Here is a 24,988-nt window from a genome sequence, read left to right on the forward strand (position 1 = left end):
TTTAATCCCTGGCACCCCATAGGGTCTTCCTAACTTTCTAGGAGTGATCCCTGAGTGCAGAGCCAGGAGTAAGCCCTCAGCATAGCTGAGTGTTACACCCCCCCCCCCCCCAAAAAAAATACAACATGGAGATCTATTTTTTAAAAAACTAAGGGCCAGAAAGATAGTACAGTAAGTAAAGTGCTTGCCTTGCATGCAGCCAACCCAGGTTCAATCCCTGGCATCCCATATGGTTCCCTGAGCACCGCTAAGAGTGATTCAAATATCATTTTGAGTGCAGAGCCAGACAGAATCCCTGAGCATCACCAGGTGTGCTTCCCCCCCCCAAATATAAATACAACTACCATATGACCCAGTGATACTACTTCTTGGCATCTCTCTCCCTGAAACACAGAATGTTAATTTGAAAGGACTTTGTATGATAGCCAGGATACAGAAACAACCCAGGTGAAAGGGTCAAGAAGTTGTGAGATGCATGCACATGCACACACAGTGGAATACTATGCAGTTGGCAGAAAGGACAAAATCATGCAATTTGTAGCAATGTGAATGGAACTAGAGGCTGTCATGCTGAAATGAAGTTGAAATGGAAGTTGGAGGGGGTCCTTAGGAAGGTGGGTACACTGGTGATGGGTGTGGTGTTGAAATTATGCTCCTGAGGAACTCATTGATAGTATTGTAATCACAGAATCTCAATCCTAAAAGCTTTAAATAACATGTTTTCATAGTGTGTTATTATTTTTTATCCAACACTGAAATCCATCAGTGTTACGGTTATAGCTGTAGTTTGCTCGTTTTCATATCCCTGTCTATGATTGTACTTAAGAGTTACAAATTCATTCTAGTTTCAGTAGAAAATCCTTATTTTCACTATTTCAAACAATGCGGTTTTGTCAATTTTGTTCTGTTTTGTTTTCACCATACCTGGTGGTGGTCAAGGGTTGTCCCCAAGCTTTGAACATTGTCTTCTGTGCTTGCACAAGTTCGAGAGTTTCTCCAGAGCAGTTGTTTCAAAAGACTTTAGCTGGTTGTCAGAATCTTCTTCCTTGATTGCTTATTAAACCGCCAAGCTTCTCTTATACAATGTCTGATTCCCTAAGTCTGAGTTAGTGCCCTGCCCTTAGCAGTTGTATTTCACAGGACCAGAGCAGAAGTATAGCAGGAAGGCGCTATGCCTTGCACACAGCAGACCCGGGTCCAATCCCTAGCTTCCCATGGGACCCCCCCCCCCCCCCCCCGAGCACTGCCAGAAGTAATTCCTGAGTGCAGAGGAGGAATACCATGCTGAGTGAAGTCAGAAGGAAAGAGATAATACAGAATGATCTATGTATCATACCCACACACTGACCGGATGTGGCCCAAAAACCAGAAAAGGAAAAAGAATTTGCAGTTCTCACAAGTTCCCAGATACAGGTCCTGGGACCACAGGTCCTGAGACTCCTTGCTGGAGAATATGTACACCAGCAGTAGAACTGCTTGGTGGGAGGTAACACCCAGGTTGTTTACCTGTGTCTTTGTGAGCGTTTATGCTGCTAGCAGCAGATGAGTTTCCGTTGCTTTATATCTTTGTTGATACTTGATATGGTCAGACTTTTAAATTTTTATAGCACATCGGATGTAAGATGGTATCTTGTAGTTTTATTTGCATTTCTCAGATTACGTGTAGGGTTGAGACTCTTTCCTTACATCCTGGATCATTCATGTTTACTCTTTCATAAAACGCCTATTAAAGTTTTTGCTTTTTGATTTGGCTTTTTCTGATGGATTTATAGGAATTTGTATCTTTGTGTTTCTTAAATACTAATCTTTGCATATGTTTTAGGTATATGTATTCTCACTTTGTAGTATCTTTTCACATTTTTCATGATTAATGACTAGAATTTTTTTTATTTCAATGCAGTTGTGTTTTCTGTAATATACATTTTTATGTTTTATTGAAGAAATTATTTTTTTCAGTGGCCCTAAAGACATTTGTCTATATTTTCCCTTAAAAGTTTTTAAGTATTGGGGCTGGAGAGATAGTACAATGAGTAAGGTGTTCGCTTTGCATGTGACTAACCCACATTTTACCCCTGGGACCACCTAAGGTCCCCCAAGTCCCACTGAGCACTGTTACATTTGAACCCACAAAAAGTTTATAAGTCTTGCTTTTTATATTTAAGTCCTTAATAAATCTGGAATTGACTTCTGTGTCAACCTTGGTATTGTTGGTGGAATATCTTTTACTTCCGATGATTTTAAAAGTCTGCAGATCTAAATAAATTATTTATGACTTGAATTGTACCTCGAGCTTATTATATAAACCAAATTAATATTTCATACTGAACAAAGGTACTATCTTTCAGTGAAGAGTTTTGATCATGTTAAAACCCTTCCTAGTTTTTGTTAAATTTTTCACATTTTTTATAGGATAACGGTAGTACAGGTTTTTATTTTTGAGATTCTTTATTTAAAAATATACATTGAACTACATCTGGAATTTGCATCAAAGTAATACAGATGCTGGGCTGGGGAGATAATGGATTTAATGCGTGCTTTGCATACAGGAGGCCTGGAATCAATTCCCAGCACCAAATGGTTCTCCTAAGCACAGAACTGGGAGCAACCCCAGATTACAGAGCCCCAGTAGCTCCTAAGAACTGCTGAGTATGACCCAAAAATAAAAACGAAGACAATCATAATACAGGGCTGGAGGAAAGTTATTAGATTGGTACTGAGTTGATAATTACTGAAGCTAAGTGTTGGTACAGAGTCGTCCATTTTATCACACTGTCTACTTTTGTTTGTTTAAATATCATAATTAAAAATTAGAATATCTCAGGCATGCTTATGCAATAAGGCAGGTTTCTAATATTACATTAGTTGTTTTTGCTTCCTTATTTCCAGAGGTTCTGTGATAGATTAGAATGCAGGCAGGAATTAACTGTTAAGGAAAACGAGGAGGATTGGCACTTAAAGTGGGTATAGGGGCTGGAGCAATAGCACAGCGGGCAGGGCATTTGCCTTGCACGCGGCCAACCCAGGTTTGATTCCCAGCATCCCATATGGTCCCCCGAGCACCGCCAGGAGTAATCCTGAGTACATGAGCCAGGAGTAACCCCTGTGCATCACCGGGTGTGACCCCCCCAAAAAAAAATAAAATGGGTATAGGGGGATTACCCCCACTCTGTCCAGTACTAGGTTCCTCCTTTTCTTCCCTCTGCCCCAGACTATTGTCATTTGTTTTGTTTAGGAGCTGCTTGGGTGCCAGGGATCAAACCCAAGGTCAGCCATATGCGAGGCAAACTGTCCTGCCCGCTGTCCTACCTCTCTGGCCCCCTCTGTTTTCAGTTTTCACCTGTACTGACTTAAACTAGAGGATGGAGGAATTTCACGGAGCCTGGTCATCCTCTAGCTTAATAGCACCCTGGGACAAAGGGTCAGAGATGATAACAAATCATCGTACAGTTAGTCACAATTGTACTTTAATGTCACAGGATGCAAATATTTTTTTTTCTAGGACAGCATAATAACTTACCAAAGAATCTGTCTTTGGGGAGTCCCAATTTTATAGGAGAATGTCTTTCTTGTGTATGGCCCCGGTGTTTTAAAGTTTTGTTTTCTTGGAATGGGTTATATATTCATGTTCAAAAGTTGGAAAGGACCAAGTATCTCTCACCCCTAGTTCATACCAAACATATACATTTCCCCCAATATTTTCACAAATTGGTTGTGTCCTACTACAATTACTATCTAGGTTCTTCCCTGTCAACAGTACCCCTTAGAGATCGTTCCATATCAGTCTATCAAAAGATTAATTAATATGAAGCTTTTTAAAATCATTCTTAACAGCTGCATAGTATTCTGTGATCCTGTTCACTGTTTAACTAGCTCCCATTGGTAGGTACTTTTGCCCACTCTTTCACAATTATAATACTAATACATAACATGTCATTCAGTCTTGTGGAAATCTGGCCAGTAAATCCTGTAGAAGGGGCTAAATCCTTCGAAGTACAATTGCAGTGGCCAAGGGGGATACATTGCGATCTTTATGGACAGGGCCAGGTTTACATGAGCATCGTGTCTCGCACTCCATCCCACAGGATTAGGGTTTGATTCAGCACATTTATGAGTACCGTTTCGTGCCAGATCCTGGATACAAATATAATGCCTTCAGGTAGCAAGTGGAATCGTTGCTCTGTGTCCGCACACTGGCATTTTTTCAGGTAACAATTACGGCTACTCAGCAAGACAGGTATGCGGATGAGAAAGTTGAAACTCAGCAAACTTAAAATTGTATGGTCCTGACCCACCCTCCCAAGTGTCTGAACTGGGATTTAAGTCTAAGTTTGAGTCATCTTATGCCTGTACTCTTTTTGTTTGTCTTGATTTTTTGTTTTGTTTTGTTTGTTTTTGTTTTGGGCCACTCTGCAATGTTCAGGGGTTTCTCTTGGCGCTGCACTCAGGAATCACTCCTGGCGATTGCTCAGGGGATCATATGGGGTGTTGGGGATCAAATCCAGGTCGACCTCATGCAAGGCAATCGCCCTACTCACCATACTATTGCTCCAGCGCCTATGCCGCCTATGCCTCTGCTCTTAAATACCCTTGACTGGAGTAGAGTGATAGTACAGCAGGCAGGGTACTTGCCTTGCATTCAGCCAGCCCGGGTTCAATCCCCGGAATCCCATATGGTCCCCCAAGCACTGCCAGGAGTTCTGCATTGCAGAGCCAGGAGTAACCCCTGTGCATCGCCGGGTGTGACCCAAAAACAAAAACAGCCTTGGCTGCCTCTCTGAGAAATAAGATGCTCTTAGAGTCCAGCAGAGATGAGGAGTCAGGCTCTCAGCAAGTGACTGGCCAGAAGAGCACACTGCCAGGAAGCTGCCTCTATCTGACCGAAGGCCCATGCACTGGACTGAGCTGCCTCCTCAGTCTGGGATGGTGCTGTTACCATTGTCATTGTCATCAGTTTCATTGTTTTGGGACTTGGGTCGTACTCAGCAGTGTTGGGGCCCATATGTAGTGCTGGGGGATTGTAACAGGTCAGCTGTGTGCAGGGCTAGCACCTTAAACCCTGTGCTAGCTCTCTGGCCTGTAAGAATCTTATCAAAAGAATGTTTTTCATTCAGAGCTTCAGTCATTTAGAGAACTATAAATCACTGGTTCTTGGTGTGCATCTATTGACTGTCAGAGGGCCCCAAGACATACTTCACTGTGATTGAATGTACTACCAACCCTGTAGTCACTGCCATTTATTTTGTACCTGATTTTTGGTTTTGTTTCTTTGTTTCTGTGACTGTTCAGAGAGTCACGACTGACTTGGGGCATGGGATGCAGTGCCAGGGATATGGCAGACGGCAAGCGCCTTACCTTCTGTACTGTCTCTCTGGTCCCTGTTAATTTTTTTTTTCCTTTTTGGGTCAGACCTGGTGATATACCATGGTTACTCCTGGCTCTGTAATCACTCCTGCTGGTGCTCGGGGGAATCATATGGGATGCTGGGAATCGAACCCAGGTCGGCTGCGTGCAAGGCAAATGCCCTCCCCATTGTACTAACACGCCAGCCCCCATGTTAACGTCTTTTTAACCCTCTTAATAATCCTGCTTGGGAAACTTTCTTGTCCCCGTTGCCCAGATCAGAATGTGTGCAAGGCAAAGGCCCTACCCGCTGTACTAGGGCTGTACTGTCGCTCTGGCTCCAAAGAGCTAAGAGTAAAACCATTTAAATAATAGTCCCAAGGTCAAATGCTAGTAAGGACAGACTCTAAATCCAATTTGTTGGATGCAGAAACTCTTATTCACTCCAGAGTCTGTGGGTGCTCCTGGCTCTCTGCCTCATCCACTTGTTTGTATTATTTGGTTCCCTCATTAGAGAGCGAGTCTGGCTTCTCCATTTCACACCGTATTAGGGAAGAGTGTGGGCCGCTTCTATTTACTTCGTGCTCCTCTCCATCTCTCCCTCTCAGTGCTTAGCACCGGGTAGCCGAAGAGAGGGCTGTCACGTAATGCCTGAGAATTGGTGGCTGCCTGTTGGCAGTTGCCCCCACGGATAATGCCTCAGGAAGAACCCATCTCCCACTCTCTACCATGCTCTTTGAACACCTGTCATGCACTTACCGCTCCAGTGGGAGAGGAGAGAAACAGATCTGGGCCTCGCTCTCAGCAACTTAGCTAAATGGAATCATCTACAAATGTGGGAGGTACAAAGAAAATGGGTTGCATAGCATAATTTTAATTATAGAAAACACTCATTGAGCATGCTGGGTTAGATCTTATACCCATTTTATAACTGTGGACATGGAGACTGAGAACTGAGTGATTGGAGCAGGCTTGCCCAACAAGTAAGTGGCAGGTCAGGATTCTGACACCCCCCGCTCCATGGCCTCTCAGAGAACAAGTTAGCCTCTGTGCTTGGAGATTTCAGGCAAAGGGACTCTGGAAGGATGACCTGAGTATGGGCACGAAGAACGAGACTGGAAGCCGGCCGATGGCACAGAGTTGGGGCACATGCTTTGTGTGCAGGAGCCCTGGGTTCCATCCCTGGTCCTGCCTGGTCCCCCAGACCCTGAGCTGGGAGGCTTCTGAGCTCTGCTGAGGATGGCCCCAGAATAGAAGAAAGAGGCTGAGATGTTGGAAGAAAGGCTGAGAAATGGAGCTTGGTAGTCCTAAAACATTATAACTTGCACCTTCCACTGGGCTTGAGTGGGGGAGCCCCTCCCTAAGGCAAGCGCCCTCCCCACTGTACTCTCTCCAGCCTAGTATTCACGTTTCTATGGTAGAAGAACAGACAGACTTGGTTTGAACCCTCTTCCCCCATATTGAATCTCTAGGGTTTTAAGGACGGGCAGTGCCAGGGCGAGAGCTGGGCTCTGCTGTGGGTGAGCGGTATCAGGTTCCATTCAGTGGCGCTCAAACGTTCGGTTTTAAGTATGAAGAAAGTGAGACTCCCTCGGTGCTGCAGTGACTTGGCCAGGTTCATTTGGTGAACAAGTAAACAGCAAAGCTGGGATTAGAACCCAGGCCTCTTGTCTCCCTAGAGAGCTTTTTTTTTTTTTTCTGACATCCTGCTGCTCCCCCAAGGGAGTGAGGGGAAGCCTCGGGATAGGGCCATCGCACCCTGGAGCTGAAGAGAGGTTCCGTAGAGATTGCCTGGTTCACCCCCATGCTTGGCAGAAGGGAAAAGTGAGCCCCGGATGCTTACTTGACTTGTTCACTGCCAGCTAGTCACTACCAGGGAGAGAGTAAATCCGCTGCCCCTCACACCTCAGGCCCCTTTCACACGACGCTGTAAAGCCTCCAGTTGGTTTTTTTTTTTTCTGTTTAAAACTAATGGAGAGGGCTTTTTTTTGGTTTGTTCTTCCAAATGAAATCTTTTTCTCTCTTTCTCATCCTCTTCCCCTCAGTCTCTCTCTCCTTAACAAGGAAAATGTACGAGAAGGGATGGGGAGGTGGGGAGGTGGGAGGAAGCCAAAACTTCTGTGGAAAACCTTGGCAGGAAAGAAAAAAAAGATGAAAGTGCTCTGCCATCTAGGGAGGTTCTCAAGGCCAGGAAAGAATGTGGAGACCCACCCGTGCCTCTCCCCGCGGGCTCACCCCTTGCCCTGCTCTGCTTCTCAGGCCTCGGAAGGCCCAGCCTTCGCTTGGCAGCTGCATCTGGTGAACACCAACGGAAATCCCTGGTATTTTTCTTTGCATGCACCCGACCATGGAGATGTAGGTCAGGCGTTGCCGGCCTGGCAGTTCCAACAGCCCTAGCTCTCGCCCCTGCACCTGCAGCCATGTTTGCGAAGTGGGATGGGGAAAGGGATGTTCCCCTAGAGGGGACCGTCGCCCGGGGGCGCGGGTGGGCGGAGCCGGCTGGGGCTGCAGAGGGTGCTGGAAGAGACCATCTGCAGGGTGGGGGCGGGGAGCGGGGCTCACTCTCCCTCCTCCGAATGTCTGGCGTCTGGCGTGACAAGCAGCAGGGTTCGCGGTTCCTCTGCTCGGCTCCACTTCCAGTCCTCTGGGAAGCCCGGTCCCATCCGACCCCTGCGCTTGGCTGCACCCCCCGGGCCTGCACCTGAACCCCCAGGCCTGTCTGGTGTTTACGGGATGGAAGCTGCCACCCTCTGGGACCTCGCCTGTTTTTATTTCTGCTCTCAGCTGTCTGGTCTCCACGGACCTCACCTACAGGTTTGTGCCTGCCCGGCCCCCGCAGTGCAGCCCCGTGAGGCTCCCGCGCCTGGCACGCTCCTCTCTGGCCTTTGTTCTCTGCAGTCGAGCTGCCAGCTCTGTGCCTGGCCTAGTGAAGAAAGTTCCTTGCCCCTCCTCCCCCTCCAGTAGTACAGCCGATAGGTTGCTGGCCTTGCACGCGGCCAACCTGGGTTCAGTTCCCGGCATCCTGTGTGGTTCCCCCAAGCCCCTCTAGGAGTGATTCCTCAGCTCAGAGCCAGAAGTAATCCCTGAGCACTGCTGGGTGTGGCCTCCACAAAAAGAAAATGTTCCCAACCCCTGAGTAAGGCCCTGTTGGTCCACCTGGCTGCATTGTCCCAAGATTCCATCCCTTTGTCTGCACTTGGGCAGGTCTGGGGACATGTGTGTGACAACTGGTTGAGCTTTCTCCTGGCCTGTCCCTCGCTGTATCTTCTTTGGAGAGGTGTTTGACCCTGATCATATATGTACTGTTGATCTTCAGGAGAATCTGTAGGTTTGTACGTGACACGCCTTGGACTTGAAAAATCATGGCATTCCAGTTTGAGCCACACCCAGAAGTACTCAGGAACTACTCCTGACTCTGTGCTCAAGGATTATCCTTGCGTTTATTTTCAGTTGATTTCCATTCATGATAAATGGTGCCAGTTTGCTGTTTGTCATATGATAAGTTGCCTTTTCATTTTTCTACTCTTTTTGCAAACACTGGGGGTCTACTCTGTGCCACGCACCCTTCTAGCTGCTCGGGATAGCTGCCTTCATGGCATTTACATTCTAAAAAGGAAGAATGAGACCAAGGGTGAGGGATGAGTAAGCAACTTTTGGTGTTTGTTTTCAAGACATTGATTGGGAAAGGTCTCTCTGAGCCTTGAGTATAGATCTGCACCATCTGAGGATGTGAACTGTGTAACTGGAAAGAACATTCCAGAGAGGGGAGCCAGGGAACAAATGCAGAGACCCTGAGGTGAGAAGCGTGCGCTCAGCATGTTTGAGGAAGTGTGAGGAGGTGAGTGTGGCCGGAACAGTGAGCAGAAGAGAAAGTGGTCGAGGAGGAAGGTTTGCGTGGAAGGGTGTGGGGCTCTCCCCCTGGGGGTGGATGATTCGGATCTGACTGCGGCCAGAGGGGCTCTCCTAGACACCCGCAGAAAATGATGTTTGCTCGAACCAAGTGATAGCAGTGGAGGTACCGATAGGATTCAGGGTAGATTTTTAATATAGACCCAAAGGAATTTCCTGGCAGGTGAGAGCGGAGTATCAAGAGGGCTCCATATTGTTGCCGGCAGCGCCTGGAAGGAGGCAGCTGCCCACCACTAAGAAAGGGGAAGATGCAGGAAGAATAGGTTTAGGCTTCTTAACCGTTATTAAACATTTTAATACACGGTCCCCCCAAGATGTTAAGCATTCCCCTCCCCACCCGCCAGTCCCCATTTTTGAGGCACACCTGGCGGTGCTCAGAGCTTACTCCTCACTCTGCATTCAGAGATCACGCCTGGTGGTACTTGATTGGGGCACCATGAGCTCCCTACCCACTGTGCTATCTCCAGCCCAATCTAAACTTTTCTAAAGGAGACAGTTCGCCGAAAAATATTAAGTAAGAAGAGCAGTGACACATGGCTGAGGCCAGAGGAAGGAAGCTGAAATTGCGGCCAGAATGGACCGCTTGGAGCCGAGCTCCTTCCTGCGCTCCAGCCCATTGGCACTCAGACCTCGCAGTGCCCCACTCAGGAGGAATGGGAACTCAAGCTGCAGCCTGGAATGTTCTGGATGCAGAAGAGATGACAGGACTGGAAGCCCTCGAGCCAGGTTCACCTCTCGCTCACGTGGAAGAACTTGGGAAGTTCTTGCACAGCCCCTGGCCTCCCGGCTTTGCTTCCTGCCTTCATTCGCTCCCTCAGGCTCTTGTGGCCCTCTCTTGACACACACCCCACACGTCAGGCCTGGCGGCTCAGCGACTCTGTTCTGCTGGGCCATGTTCATGCCGTGGCCTGGACTGCCCCTGCCCGCCCTTTGCCTCTGTCCAGCCACCTGCCTTCCTTCTCTCGTTGCCTTCCACCCTCCAGGGCTTTACGTCCATGAGAGTCGAAATAAGTTTGTCTTTCTTCATCTGGGACCCCAGAGTAATCCATCTGGCGGGGTGGGGGGTTCCTCAGAGATCTCGTTTCTTGCTCTTTGTAGATGAGAAGCGTAGGACCAGAGAGGCAAGTGGCTCCCGCAGCCCATCAGTCCTCTCAGCTCCACTTTTCCTAAAAGAACTCTGACCCTGGCAGCTTCCCAGCTGCCTCCCTGCCCCTGCCAGGCCAAGCTGCCACCCTTCACCTGCAGGTTTGCTCTCTGCCAGACCTCTCACTTCTACAGTGGCGCCAGGGTCTGCCCCTGTTCCAGCCCAAGTCGAATCGTGTTCGTCCTCTACCCAGAACTCTGCCATGTTCGCGTGTCACCCTAGGACAAGACAGCGTCCTGAAATGGCTTTCAGGGGTCCTCATCTAGGAGACGGGTGGCGGCTCCGTCCGGCTGGGTTCGGGGAAGCAGATGAGAAGCAGTCCGATTCAGAATTCTATTTTGAAAGCGGAGCAGGAAGGATTTGCTGGTCTTGTGCTTCCCTGGTCCACTTGCCTTCGCCTTCCGGCTGTTTCCTTTTCCTGCAGCACCGCACTCCGTTCCTGCCGTAGGCCTGTTCCCTTCCTTCGTTCTGGTTCCTGGCCAGGAGCCCCCTCTCAGGGAAGCTTTCCCCAAACACGTGTTCTAATCCTGCTGCCTTCCAGGTTTCTCTCTAACCCTCTTTCTTTCATTTATTTTCCTTTTTGGTGCTCATTACCATCTGCGATATTTATTTTCTGACTTTTCCCATTAAATTATAAACTTACACTGGTAGGGACTTTCATCTGATTTAATCACTGTTCTATCACCATCACTTAGCACAGTGCCTGGCATTTAGTGGGCACTTGATACCAATGTATGGAGTAAATGCATATCTCAAGCTAAGCCTGGCATCTTGTCTCATCCTTCCTAAAACCACGTAGGTCAACCTACAACATGGGGCATGGTCTGTCATAGAAAATACAGCTGACGGCTCCACCAAAGCTGCTTGCCATCACGTGGGTTTCGAGGACAACAGCCAGATTTGAGGGCCCTGGGGGTGGGGACTGGCCTTGCAGGGACTGAGTTGGGAATGGAAGGAGTCAGCATACTGGCTCAGCTCTCCGGACGGAGCTTAGTAACCCTCTGGTGAAGAAGCAGCCATTTATCCTGGTGAGTTCCACCTGCACTCAGTAGCCGGTGGTCTCACACGGTCTCAGTTTCCTCATCAGAAAAATGAGGGGTTGGGGGTGAGGAGTTGGGAAATTTGCTAGCAAGATTTTGAAAATTCAGGCAGGTATCGCGTAAACATTCGCTGCTATTTTCTATGTTTGTGACTACAAATAATGAGATACACCACAGAAAGCACAATTGAGGCCACTTATTTTTAGCTATACAAAATAATAACATTTATTGGGTGCTTCCCACGGACTCAACTCCTACTGCCAAGCCTGTGCAGCCGTTCTCGCTTAGAGGCAGGACTCTGGGCTCATCCTACAGCAGGCAGGCACTGAACCAGGTCCCAACATTGCTCAGGAAGTCATGGGGAAGCCAGTCGCGTCTTCTGAGTCTCATTTTTCCATCCATAAAAGGAGAGGTTCTTGGGCCACAGAGATCGTATATAGCATGTGCCTTGCACATGACAGACCCAGATGCGTTCCCCAGCATCCCATGTGATCCCCCAAGTACCACCAGGAGTAATTCCTGAACACAGAATCAGGAGTAACCCCGCAGCACTGGCAGGTGTGGCCCAAAATCAAACAAAAAAAGGAGGTCCTCTGTGAACTGCAGATCATCTCATTCACGATATCTGGGTGAGAAGCCAGAGAGAGGGTATAGAGGATAGGGCATTTGCCTTGCATGCAGCTGACCCAGGTTCGATTCCTGGCACCTCATATGGTCCCCCAGAGAACCACCAGGAGTAATTCCTGAGTGTAGAGCCAACGCTCAGAGTAATCCCTGAGCATTGCCAGGTGTGGCCCAAAAACAAAAACAGAAAAAGATTTCTGGGTGGTCACATGCCACATCAGGTAGGACAGCAAGTGGCTTCTGGGCCCCCTGGTGGTGACAGAGGTGGTGGGCTTGTGCAACCTGTCTGACCAGCCTCCAGGTGGGCCTGCCCTGGACGCCACAGCTCTGGACTCCACTCTCCCGGCTCTCCTCTCACCTTCTCAGACCTCAAGGTCTTCACTGTGGGCTGGGATAGAGACAGATGGGGACAAGACCAGAAGGAATGGGAGCGGAGGAAGCGCAACTCCTTGGGAGCCTTGAGGTCTCGGTTATAAGGGGTGAGGAGATGAGCATTCAGAAGTGTGTGTACGTGTGGGGGACGGGTGGTGGGGGATGGTTTGCAGGGATTTGCTCCCATCCCCAAATCCTCCAGGGTCAGTGCCTTCTGCTGTGGAATTCCAAACATTCCCCATCAGATAAAGGTGGCTGAAAATACTCAGGACTTGTCTGGGCTAGTTGGAGGCAGTGCTGGGGTGAGGAGGTTGAGGCCCTGGGGCAGAGCCTAGCAAGGCCTGGCCCTCCAGAGCTGGCCCTGAGCAGACAAGCCTGGGCATTCTGCAGGCTCAAAGACCGGTGCTCAGGCCTTGCGGGAACATGCGAACATACCCATTTCTGGCTGCTAGTGTTCTTCCCTTACTCATCACTGGGTCTTTTGCAGTACGTGTCCGGGAGAAAGAACCTAGTAGACTCTCTTCCATGGGTGAGGTCCTTTCCTCTTCATCACATTGCTGCGATGAGGAAAATTCCAGGCCTTTCCAGAGTCCCAGCTCAGAGAATGAACTCGCCCCAAGCAAGCTAGTAAGAAGTGCTAGAACTAGTGAAGTGCTCCCGCCTCTGCCGAGTCTCAGTTCTCGTGTCCGGCACCAGACTGGGGACAGCTCGAGCAGAAAGGAGGGGTTGACTGCTTCGCGCCACGACGCACTCCCAGCATGGGTCCCAGGAGGCAGTGGAGGTGCAGGGAGAGGGCTGGCCCCAGAGGCTGCACCCGTGTCACCTGTAGGTTGCTACCCCCGCCCCTCCTGCGTAAGTCCCTGCTGCTCGCAGGTGCAGTGCTCTAACCCAGAGGGAGTAGGTCCCCGATCACGAGCTCACAGTGTCTGAGGGAAGCAGAGACAGCCCTAGAGACGAGATGAACCCCTGGGTACCTGCCGTGTGACCTGGCCGTGCCACCTCTCTGAACCCCTTCCAGGAAATGGAATGTCAGGCTGAATTGCAGCATCACGTGGAAGCTCGCCAGTGCCAGTGGGAAGGTCACGTCTGTGAGTCTCCTGCTTTGTCCCCCTGGATGCTGGGAGGGGCCTCGCGGGCATTGACCCTCTACTTGAGAGGGGACAGGGAGTCGCCAGGAGTGAGCTAAGAGTTAGTTCCTAGGAAAGAGTGCACATGCGCAGCCGCCCAGGGCCCATTCAGGCTTGGGCTCGAACCAGGTCACTTGTTTTTGTTTTGTTTTGTTTCAGGCCCACACCCTGTGGTGCTCAGGGCTTACTCCTGGCTCTGGCCAGGGTCCTGTTTGGGACTCGGGGGACCATAAGGGGTGCTGCATGCCAGGCAAGCGCCCTACCTGCTGTACTATCACTCCGGTCCCCGAACCAGGCTGCTTGGATTTAATCCCAACACCCCCCCCCCCATCAACTCTGTGACCTTCAGGAGGTCACTTGACCTTCCTGCACCTGTTTCCTCATCTGTGACTTGGAGAATAATAACAGCACATACTTCCTGGGGTTATTGTGAGGATTAAGTGATTTCATATACTTAAGGAAACTCTTCGCGTTCTGCCTGGTGCTTCGTAAGTGCTCGGGGAGTATTAGCCCTGGGGTCCAGGGAGGGAGGCCGTGAGCCCCTCTCGGTGAGCCTGTGTGTGCCCAGTCGGTCCCCCCTGGGTGCTCGCTCTGCAGCGGAGCCGGCACCCTGCTTCTGAGCTGAGGAGGTGGAGCGCCCACGCCGTGCTGCTTGGACCGATAGCTTTCTCGATTCCCCAGCGGAGGTGTTATCTCCTCCCGGCACAACCACTTCCTTTTCTGAGAAATGAGCACATCTGTCAGGCCGAGCTTCTTAGAACTCATGGGGAGGAGGATGTGGGGGAGGCGAGACTGGCAGCTGCTGAGGGGGTGGGGAGCTGGAGAGAGATGCAGTTGGCTCTGAGGATACTCCCGAGTATTCCCACAGCCCCGATGGCATGGCTCCGCCAGCACACACGCCCTGCCCAGCCGGGAGCCCCAAGATCACCTGCCCTCGCCCAGGACTCACAGCCCCCGGTCACACCACTACTGCTTCTGCGTCCAGCACAGGGGAAACTGAGGCACAGGAGGGGAGTGGTGGCCGGGCTCGCAGACTGAAGTCCCTGCACAGCTCAGGAGTAATCTCAGAGTAACCCCACCCCGCCCCCTGCCTTCCCGGCCCACGGTCTCCCAGGGCAGGAGAGAGTCTGTGCTCCTCTCACATTGCTGCACCCAACGGCTCCCCCAGGAAGGCCAAGGGAAGTGGATTCCAACCACAAACCTCACTTCTTCCGAGTCGCTGCCTGCAGCTCGCTGCCAGGAGAGAGATAAGACCTTTCCTCTCGCCCAACCCCCCGCCCCTTTCTGCCATCTCCCCGGGATCGCTGAACAAGGACGGCCTTGCTTGTCTACTTAGCAGGCACTTAGCCGCCTCTCCCTCGGGGAAACTGAGGCCCAGGGCCGACCATGACTGTGAGTGGCTCGGGGCCACCAGGAGGCCAGGGCTTGGCGTGCCCCGCTGTTCCTGGCACTTTCCCTGGGCTGCTGGGAGCCCCTTCCTCTTCTCCACCTACCTCTTTCCCAAAATAACTGCAGGAAGGAAGCGGTGGGCCTGGAGGAAGGAAGGGCCCGTCTGGCATAGACTCTTGTTCCCCACTGGAGCCAGGACGGAAGGGTTTCACTTTCCCTCCTGGGCTTCGTCACATCCTTTTCCTGTGGTACCCAGTTCCCCTCAGCTGATGAGAGACCAGAACACATTCTGTCAGCTGCTGACCTCGGGCCACCTTTGCCTTCCTCAAGGGACCAGGGCCCTGGCCCAGAATAAGGAGGCTTGTTGCTACTCCTGGTGCCCCCGCCTCAAAACTGGCTTCCCTGCTTTGGATAGGTCTTGGTGTTCCCGCGCTTAGAATGAGGCGCTCCCGTGGACTCAAGGGCACCGCCTGGCCCGTAACGGTTCTCTCTTCATCTCAGCCCGGCAGTGCTTGAGCCTGGTGGTGCTGTGGAGCAGGCCCCAGGACTGACACGTGCCAGCCAGGTACTGTGCCTCGACCCCTGTGCCGGGCCCAGAGCCTCACCCTGTTGGAAGGGAACAGAGCACTGCATCAGGTCTGGAGTATCGGCATCGGCGCTCCGTTGTTGGTGCCGGGCAGGCCAGCCGGCTCACCCACCTGCTGTGGGACCCGGGCATGCAGAGTGTGGTCACCCGTCCCAGGACTCAGTGTCAGGAAGGCCGAGGATTGTTCCTTGGAGGGGAGGAACCCAGGAAGCATCGGCTGGTGCCGTCGCCACCCAGGCACAGCTCTGGGCTCTCTGTGGGAAGGGGTAGAATCAGCAGAGAGTGGCTGGGTGTCAGAATGAGCAGGCCCGAGGCGCACCTCTTCTTTGAGTGCTGCGCCCTGAAGCCCCCTTTCCACATATACAGAGCAGAGACGGCCGTTAGAGTCGTGTAAGTAGCAGTTTCCCTTGTTCGTCTAAGGCTATTCAACACGCACCTGCTGTGTTACAGGCCCAGCACCAGGCTCTGGAAAATACAAGTGGCAGGATGGCCCAGGGGCTAGGAGGGGAGACGGCTTGAGAAATTGTTCATTCCCTCAGGCAGGTGAGCTTGTGCCTGTGGTCAGGGAGGACAGCTCAGGGGAACGTGCCACCCACAGGGAAGGCATGAGCATGTTCGCTGGAGCCCACTGCCACCAGAGCGATTCTTAATACCGTGCCAGGGAGATGGAGTGACCGGTGTCGCGCCGTGAGGAGAAAGCCTGGAGCGAGACGGGTGGGAACTGAGGACTGGGCCGACTCGAGCGGGGCCAGCAGCCTGTGGCCAAGCAGGGTGTCCTTGGCACTTGGGCTGCTGCCCTCGGCCATTGTCCATGCCAGCCTGTCCCCTGGCTTGTCCAACACTGTGCCGGGGAACAGCCTTTAGGCAGAGAGCGAGCTGGAGACGGTCGGCTGAGGAAAGATCTGGAAAGAGCTCTAGCTCCCTGACTTGATCCCTGACAGGGTACACCAGCGGGGGGGGGGGGTGGGGGGGTGGTAGAGCGCCATTTCTTCTTGCCCCCCTGAGGGAGTCCCTCAGCTCCTCTGCACCTTTGCTCTGTGGGAACATTCTCCTGTGGGCCCCAGATTTATTTTTTTCTCTTCCGTGAGCCTATTACCATGTCATTCAACTCTCATCAAACCCCCCCCCTTGGGCTGGGGGCAGAAAGGGTTGGCGTGCGTGCATGGCACCCCATCCCCAATACCCCCTGGGCGGGGGAGACCCCATGTGGAACCTCCCTTTCTCAGAGGCCCTCCCAGACAGGTGTGCTGTGCGGCGACCAGATACACTCTGCGCCCCCCTTCCCTCCCCAGGAGCCGTCTCCCAGCCGCAACACCTCTCAGCGTGCCTGTGTATATCTGCTCTTCCTGAACAGAACCCGTTTCCCCATACCCCCTACTCCCAATGAGTCTTGCGGCCCTTTTTGCCCTAATTGCCTCCCAGGGCACTTGAAGACCATCGCTGTCGGTGTCGCAGCTTGACGCGTGTGACCCTTGGAGAGCCACGCAGTGTAATAGCCCAGAGTTTTTTGCATCACCTGTTGGGGTGACATCAGCCTCATCGAGCAAGCCAGGCTCGGGCGGGAGCGGCACCAGTGCAAACGCCCTGTCACGGGGCCTCGCTCGTGGCTGGGGCTGCAGTGCCCGCCGGGGAGGGGGGCGGGGGCTCAGGACAGACTGACGGTGCGCACGGGACCCTGGGGTCACTGCAGGGACACACATCTGAGTGGAAGGACGGGGAAGCAGGAACCCCCCTGGGAAGACACGGTGGAGTCTTGTAAGCTGAGCCGGGGCGGTTAGCAGAGGGAGATGGGTGCAGGGAAGATGACCAGGAGGGGACCTGGTGGGCAGGGCACGGGCCCAGAGCGTGTGGCACAGCGCCACCCACCCACAGCTGCCTGGTAGAAGGAGGAATTGGAAAATGCTCACAGCCTTGGCATCTCCCGGGGACCCACATTCTATTTTGACTTTTGGCCACACCCACTGGTACTTGAGGGGTGACTCCCAGGGGTGCTTGGGGATCGCCCGCTGTGATGCTCAGGAGACCATGCAGGGGTGGAGCTGGAGCCTGGGCCTCTCTCCTGCAGACACACCTTGGGCCTGCCTCGTGAGCCATCTCCCCCCACAAAGGGCTCCACCAGCAAGGCAGAGACCCCCTGTTTCCTAACCTGGACTCCCTGGCTGCTGGAAACGGCAGGAAGCTGAGGAGGTTGGCCTGGCTGACTGGGGCATCTGCCTTCTGTGGAGGATGTTAGCTGCCTCCTGTCCCCCATGGCCCTGAACACTGCCCTCTCTCCCCCCCAGCCCCCCCCCCCAAGCCTGCTGGAGAGACAGTCGCCTGCCTAGCTTACCGGAGCCCACTGTCCCCACTCCGGCCAGAGCCACCAGGAAGCGGGCGGGGGGCTTATCTCGGCTTCTCCAGGCCAGCGCTGTGCAGCCCTGTTTATTTATCCAGAGCAGTCGCCCGCTGAGAAAATGGCTGTGTTTGTTTCCAAGTGTGTCGTGTGAACCGTGGGCTAAATGTGCCCACACCGCTGCCTCCCCGGCACCCGCCCGGGAACAGCACGCCCCATTTTGCTCTCTGCAAAAGCAATCCCCACAATCCGAGGCCCTCTGGGACTCCCACTCTGCCTGCCGCGGGAGCCTTCCGGGCCAGGAATGCGGGCGTGGGGGCTGGGCGGCCTGTTCCCTGTGGTGCTGACGTGAAAATGCTCGCTCCACCCTGGAATGGCCGTTCCTGGACAGTGAGTGCTTTGTGCCCGTGCGGGGACAGCCTGTTTACTCCGGCCGGCCCCCGAGCCCACAGCCTCCGTGCCTGCCAGCCCTGGGCTGCGGGAAGTTCCCAGAGAGGGAGCCAGGCCTCGCGCTTTGGCTGCAGCCCCAGTGTCCCTGGTTTCTTGTGGGACTTTTAGCCCCTTGGGATCGCAGGACCTTCGGCCACGGCCTCGTTTCTCTCATGCTCCCGTGGCCCAGGTCTCTTCCCTGTCATTGTCACAGATCAAGCTTTTCCGTGACTTCCTGCGCCTTTCTCATCATCTGGGACCAGAGAAGTCAAAACTGGTGTAGGAATCTGCTTGCCTGCCGTCACCTGCAGGGGCCAGCCAGGGTGGAGGATGTTGGCCGCCTCCTGTCCCCATGGCCCTGGACACCGCCCCCACCACCGCAGGGGTGGCGGGGAAGCACAGCCCGGCCCTGCACCCCCTGGACTCACCCTCACAGTCCTTTCTCACGAGAGGAGCCTGTGCCCGCCGCCAGGCAGGCTTCCTGGGTTCCTGTGCTGGCTCTGCCGCCTGTTAGCCGGGTGACCTCAGGCAAGCATCCTTACTCTGAACCTTGGTTGTCTCTATGAAAATGGGAAATTTGTGGCTCTCTGGGGATTCTGCTGAACGCGAACTAGAACCGCAGTGCCTGGCCCTCAGGAGCGTGTGGTCCCACTTCCACAACAACAGCTGCTCTAGGCCCTGCTTGCAGTGAAACGAAATGGGATCTGACCTCTCATCAGGCCCTGCCAGTGCAGTAGGCAAGTCAGAGTGTCACGTCTTGGGGCCGGAATGATATCAGTGTTTAGTGCATTTGCCTTGCATGAGGTCAACCAGGGTTACATCCCTGGCATCCCACATGGTCCCCCTGAGCACCACCAGGAGTAATTCCTGAGCGCAGAGCCAGGAGCAACCCCTGAGCATTGCCAGGTGTGACCCAGAAGCCCAGAAGAGGCATAGCTTCTGGGGGCTGGAGCAAAGCAATAGTATAGTAAGATGCTTGCTTTGCAGGTGGCTGACTCCCCCCCCCACCCCCCATCCCTGGCACCATCTATGGTCCCCCGAGCACTGCCAGGAATGATCCCTGAGTGCAAAGCCAGGAGTGAGCCCTGAGTACTATAGTGTGTGGGGTGTGGCCCTCCCCTGAAGACAAGACTAAAAGGGAAAAGAGAAAAAAAATACTCTTGCGCCTGGGTCCCCTTTCAGACAAGGTGGCCAGGGAGGGCGTCCACAGGGCTGGCGTCTGAGCAGTCCCCGGGAGAAAAGGAGGGCGGCAGACAGTGAGAGCGGTGACCTCCTCCCTGAACTCCAGCTGTTGGAGCTGTTGGAGACTGCGGCTCCAGGGAGCCCTGGCAGAGGGAGTGTGGAGTGTTGCAGGTGCAGGGCGGGGGGGGGGGGGGGGGGGTCCTGGGGCGGGGGCGAGTCGGGAGTGATGCGGTGGCCACCTCGCCCCCTGCTTCTGAAAAACCGGGGAATCTCCAGGCAAGCTGCCGGGTCCCGGGTTGGGGGGTTCAGGGGCGACACCATAGGAGCAGGCCTTGGGCAGGAGCTGAAGCTCGCCTGTGCTGGGACCTGGTCTCCAGGGGCGGAGAACCAGTGTGTGTGGGGGGAGTGCGAGGAGGGGGGCGGTCAGGCGGGTATTCATCAGTCCTTTGGGCTTCTCAGGTGAGTCCGGGGGTCGATGATGATGGTGGGCCCTATGCACAGAAAATGCCGGCCCTCAGGGTAGAGAGGTATCGGACTCGGGCCCCAGAGCCAGCCAGCGATCCCTTCCCTCGGGGCACGCACTCATCTCTGGGTGTCTGGCCCCATCTGTCACCACCCCTGACAAAGACAGGTGACCTGGTCAGGCCCCCCTCTCTGGCCTCCCGCTGAGGCCCCCCCCCCCCCAGCTTCCTGGTCTGTAAGAGGGGAAAGACATCCTGAATTGCAGCATTGTTGAGAGGATTAGAGGACAGTTGGGGTTCGGAGCTTCCTCATTAAAGGGGACTGCCAGCTCCCTCTCCCTGCCCCACAGGCTAGTCTGAGCCCAGCGCCCTGGGCCCTGCTGATTGGGCCCAAATCTCCTCCCCGCATCACGTGCCTCCCTCCTGACTGGCGGCTGCTTCCCTCCCACTGGACTGAGCCTCGTGGCGGGGGGAGGGGGGGGGACACACAGCCCTGCGGACAGGGACACACAGAGACATGCACGTGCCTGCTTCCAGAGCTGGCCCCCCTGCTCTGCCATGCAGCAACCCGCCTGGCTGGATGTGCCCCTGGAGGGAACAAAAGCCTCTGGTTGGTTGGGATTTTGGTGTTGGGGGGGTGGGGCGCTGTTGGCGGAGGGAGAAGGAGTGTCACACGCAGCAATTCACTAGACTCTGCTCTCAGGAATCACTCCTGGCGTTGCGCAGGGGGACCATTTGGGATGCCACGGATTGAACTCGGGTCAGCCACCTGCTAGGCTGGTGCCCTGCCCACTGTACTCTCGCTCCGTCAAGGCTAGACCCTCTGGCCGAGCGAGTCCCCTTTGGAAGTTCCCCATGGAGGGGCTGGGCCGCCTCCTGGCTGAGTGCTGCGCCTCACCGCAACCGGAAGCCCCTCCAGGGCTCCCACTGGCCCTGCACTGTCACCGCCCCATCACCTCCTTTCCAGCTCTGCCCAGCCACCAGCCACCTGCCTTCTCTTCTCCCCTCCTTCACTCCAGCCTGGGGGCAGGCTCCTTCCCGTTAGCATTTTCTCGGCTGTGCCAGGCTCCCCTCTCTGCCGAGTGGGGCGGATTCCCCACTTACCCATCCCTTTGTCCGGCCCAAAGTGGGTCCCGTGCTAGGTCTGAGTTCCCCGCGCGTGCCTACTGTGCCCAGCTCTTACCAGCACCTCTCCTCCCTCCCGCCCGCAGGACACCTTTGTGGAACTCTACGGGAACAACGCGGCGGCCGAGAGCCGAAAGGGCCAGGAACGCATCAACCGCTGGATCCTGACGGGCGTGACTGTGGCTGGCGTGGTTCTGCTGGGCTCGCTCTTCAGCCGGAAATGACCAGACACTGACCACCCCCTCGCCCTCACACCCCGCTCCACTCCTCATCACACCCCTCTGTCCGGCCACCATCGCCACCAGGAGAACTAACTACTCCATGCCACCCACACCGCCCGCCCCGGGTTGGGCCTCCACTGGCCCCGCAGTTAGTTTTCTAGGATTCACCGTGCTGCTTCTGTGAGCGCCGCCTTCCCCCACAGTGCAGTTCTCCTGGCCTCAGATCCACAAGGTTTCCCCAAAATCTGCCCCATGGGAGCTGGCAGGTGGGGGGTGTGACCGGGGGCGCTGGAGGGCCCTCCCTGAGTGGTGGAACCCCCTTATCCCTTAGCTTCCCCAGGAATGCTTTCCTGCCAGGGAGCTGGAGAGTTTTCTGACCCTTTTCCCCAGAAAGAGACTAGATTGCCTTCGTTTTGATGTTTGTGGCCTCAGAATTGATCACCCCCTGACCCCGCCCCCCTCCCTCCCAGGACCCAGACTCCCCTTCTTTCATCCCCGCTTCCCAAGAGCTTTGGAGGGGCCACTTCTGACTAGTTTAGGAATTCAGGCTGCTTGAGATAAGGAAGCAAGGACCAGGACCCTCTCCCCACCTCTGGCCTGGCCAGAGTCCCCCCCTGACCCCCACCCCCCAGGCCCAGCGTCCCCCAGCGGGGAGGGAGGGGCTCGAGCTGCAGGAAACACCCCATGCCAAAGCTAGGGTGGGCCTTGCTGGCAGCACCACCCCGGTCCCCTTCCCCTCCCGGCTCCCATGACCGTGATTGAGGGACCAACGGGGGGCCCGGGACGGCACCCCAGAGCTGTCGATGGCTTCAGCTGCCTCGCCTTCTGTAAGATCAGCCTGCGGCACCTTCGCCCCAGGCGGTCGCCCCTCTGGTCCAGGGGTTGTTCAGGGGCCTTGGCAGAGGTGAAGGGGAGCTGTCGGGTCTTCCCTACCTCAGGCAGGAAGGGCAGGAAGGAGCCCGGTGCAGAGCGGGAAGGCGGCCCAGCAGAGGGCCCGACCCGGCCCGCCTGCGCAGCCGGGCTGCCAAGGGGAGGGTGCCCCGGCCAGGAGCCCGCAGGCCTCCCTCCCTCCTCTGCTCCGCTCATGGCCTGTCACCCTGGGGGTCCCGGCCCAGCCCTGGCCACCCCGGGCTCTCTGCTGTACATATTCGAGACTAGTTTTTATTCCTTGTGAAGATGATATACTATTTTTGTTAAGCGTGTCTGTATTTATGTGTGAGGAGCTGCTGGCTTGCTGTGCGTGTGCACGTGGAGAGCTGGTGCCCGGAGACCGAACGGCCTGACGCTCCCTGCCCTGCCCTGCCCTGCCCGGGGGTCCTGGCTCCTGAGGGGCCCCTGCCTCTCCCCCGCCCCCGCCCCTCACTTGTTCCAGCTCTTTGAAATAGTCTGTGTGAAGGTGAAAGTGCAGTTCAGTAATAAACTGTGTTGACTCAGTGAATAGGGCCTGGGTGCTCTTGTGTGGGCCGGGGAAAGGAGGGCCGCAGGGCACTGGGGCTGGCGCTGGCCTTGCTGCCATGGGGGTGGGCCTTGGACAAGTCCCTTCCTCCCTCTCAGCCTGAAGCTCTCCACCCTGGGCAGAGCCAGTTCCTGCCCAGAGGAGCTGACAACTGGAGGAGAAATGGTGAAATGGCCATGCAACACGGGCTTCCTGAGCCCCCTCGGCAAGGACTCAGTAGGCAGCGGGCATCTGCAGCAAGCAGAGCCCAAACCTTCCCACACTTCCATTTCAGCACAGAAGCAGCAGGGTCAGGGTGACTTCGGCTATCGTAGGGCAGAGGCAGACACAGGATGCAGTATAGCAAGAAAGCCAACATCTAGCGGGAAGGAGGGAAAGGAGCCACAGCACAGCGGGGAGGGCATTTGCCTTGCACATGGCCAAACCAAGTTTGATCCCCCGCACCCGACAGGGTCCCTCGAGCACTACCACGAGTAATAGTGCAGAGCCAGAAGTAACCCCCGGAGCATTGCAAGGTGTGGCCCAAAAAACAAACACACACAAAAAAATATGTATGGGGGAAGAGCGGACTGGAAATGACATATTTTATGTCAGGGTTTGAGACCATGGCTAGTGGTACTCTGGCTACTCCCAGCTCAGTGCTTGGCGGTTGCTCCTGGTAGTGCTCAGGAGACTTGGGGTGCCAGGGATCAAACCTGGGCTCTTGCATGCAAAGCAAGTGCTCCAGCCTTGAAGCTATTTTTCCGGCCAAGATGACTTTTTTTTTTTTTAATGGAGGGGAGCCACACCTGGTGATGCTCAGGGCTTACTCCTGGATCTGAGCTCAGGGATCACTCTTGACTGGCTCGTGGAATCATACAGAGTGCCAGGGATTAAACCCGGGTTAGCAAGGCAAGCACCCTCCTTGCTGGACTATGGCTCCAGCTCCCCAAGATGACATTTTAGAGATCCCACGGGACATGCTGATGGAGCTTAGAGGCCAGCGGGTGAGCATGGAAACCGGGTCAGGTATCTTCAGGGGTGGCTGAACTCCCTCAGCACTGCTTAGGGCCACTCCCCCACACCCCAAAGAACAAGAACAGCAATAGCTGTAGACAGGATATCCACCAAAGGTGGTTTGAGTTTTTGGAATCGGAACCATTAGAATCACAGAAGCGAAGCATGCTTGTGAGGCGAGTGCAGACCAAGAGGCCCACGATGAGTGTTCCAAGAGCATTTCATTCGGAACCTGAGCCTGTGTGGGATGGGGGAGAGCAAGGAGCGAGGGCCCTTTCCTGTCACATGGCTGACCTCAGTCTGATTCCTGGCACTGCATATGGTCAGTGCCCCGTGCACTTCCAAGGATGACTCCTGAGCACTGAACCAGGAATAGTCCCTGAGCACTGCAGGGTGTTGCCCCCAAACAAGAGTGGGTAAGAATTGAGAGGAGAGGAGGGGTGGAGAGATAGTAGGCAGGTGGGCATTTGCCTTGCACATGACAAACCTGCGTTCAGTCCCCAGCATCCAATATGGTCCCCCAAAGCACCACCAGGAGTAACCCCTAAGCATGGCTGGGTTGTGACCCAAAAAGAAAAGAGGGAGGCAGGGGCTGGAGTGATAGCACAGCGGATAGGGTGTTTGCCTTGCACGCGTCCAACCGGAGCTCGATTCCCAGCATCCCATATGGTCCCCCTGAGCACCACCAGGAGTAACCCCTGAGCATCGCCAGGTGTGACCCAAAAAGCCAAGAAAAAAAGAAAGGAGGGAGGCAAGAAGCAGGATTCTGGTGAAAGGCAGCAAAGGCAGAAGGGCAGAATCTGGTTTGTCCTAAGCTCAGAGTCCCCCTGTTACCCTCTGGCTGCTGTGTGGAGAAGGTTCTGGAAGTGGAAACCTGGAGACCAGCGAGGACGCCAGAATCGGCGTGGCGGGGACAGGCGCAAGGAGTGCCGGTTCTGACGACCCCCACGCCCCTGGGCTTTGTCCTCCGTGAAACGGGGGCGAGAACAGGGCCCGTGTGTCGTGACATGGGCAAGGCGGGATGAAGGGCCCAATCGCTTGGGCGAGAGATGAATGTCGGCAAACGGGGGGCACCGTGCCCAGGAGGCGCCCACCCACCGTGGCACGGGGGCGCCGCGCCGGGTCCACGTGACTGCGGCGGGGGTCGGGGGCGGGCTTGGGGGCGGGGCCTGCCCGGCGCTCTCAGGAGCGGGCTTGGCTGCCCCCTGGTGGCCGGCCTGGGCGCCGCCCTCCTCCCAGCATCCTGGCTGGCCTG

At 54.7% G+C, this 24,988-nt stretch overlaps 1 protein-coding gene across 4 annotated transcripts in view; it reads left to right on the top strand.

Annotated features, from left to right (window-relative positions):
• LOC130017139 (bcl-2-like protein 1) overlaps positions 1–22,719 on the top strand; it is a 52,121-nt gene extending 29,402 nt beyond the window's left edge. For all 4 annotated transcript variants that reach the window (XM_056107840.1, XM_056107842.1, XM_056107839.1 and 1 more), the window contains exon 3: positions 21,147–22,719. In XM_056107840.1, the coding sequence (XP_055963815.1) occupies positions 21,147–21,284 (138 nt within the window). In that variant the 3' untranslated portion in view covers positions 21,285–22,719. The remainder of the gene's footprint in view (positions 1–21,146) is intronic.
• Positions 22,720–24,988: the final 2,269 nt, after the last annotated feature.

This window comes from Sorex fumeus, unplaced genomic scaffold (genome assembly GCF_029834395.1).
Source record: "Sorex fumeus unplaced genomic scaffold, SorFum_2.1 ptg000178l, whole genome shotgun sequence".
NCBI classification, from domain to species: Eukaryota; Metazoa; Chordata; class Mammalia; order Eulipotyphla; family Soricidae; genus Sorex; species Sorex fumeus.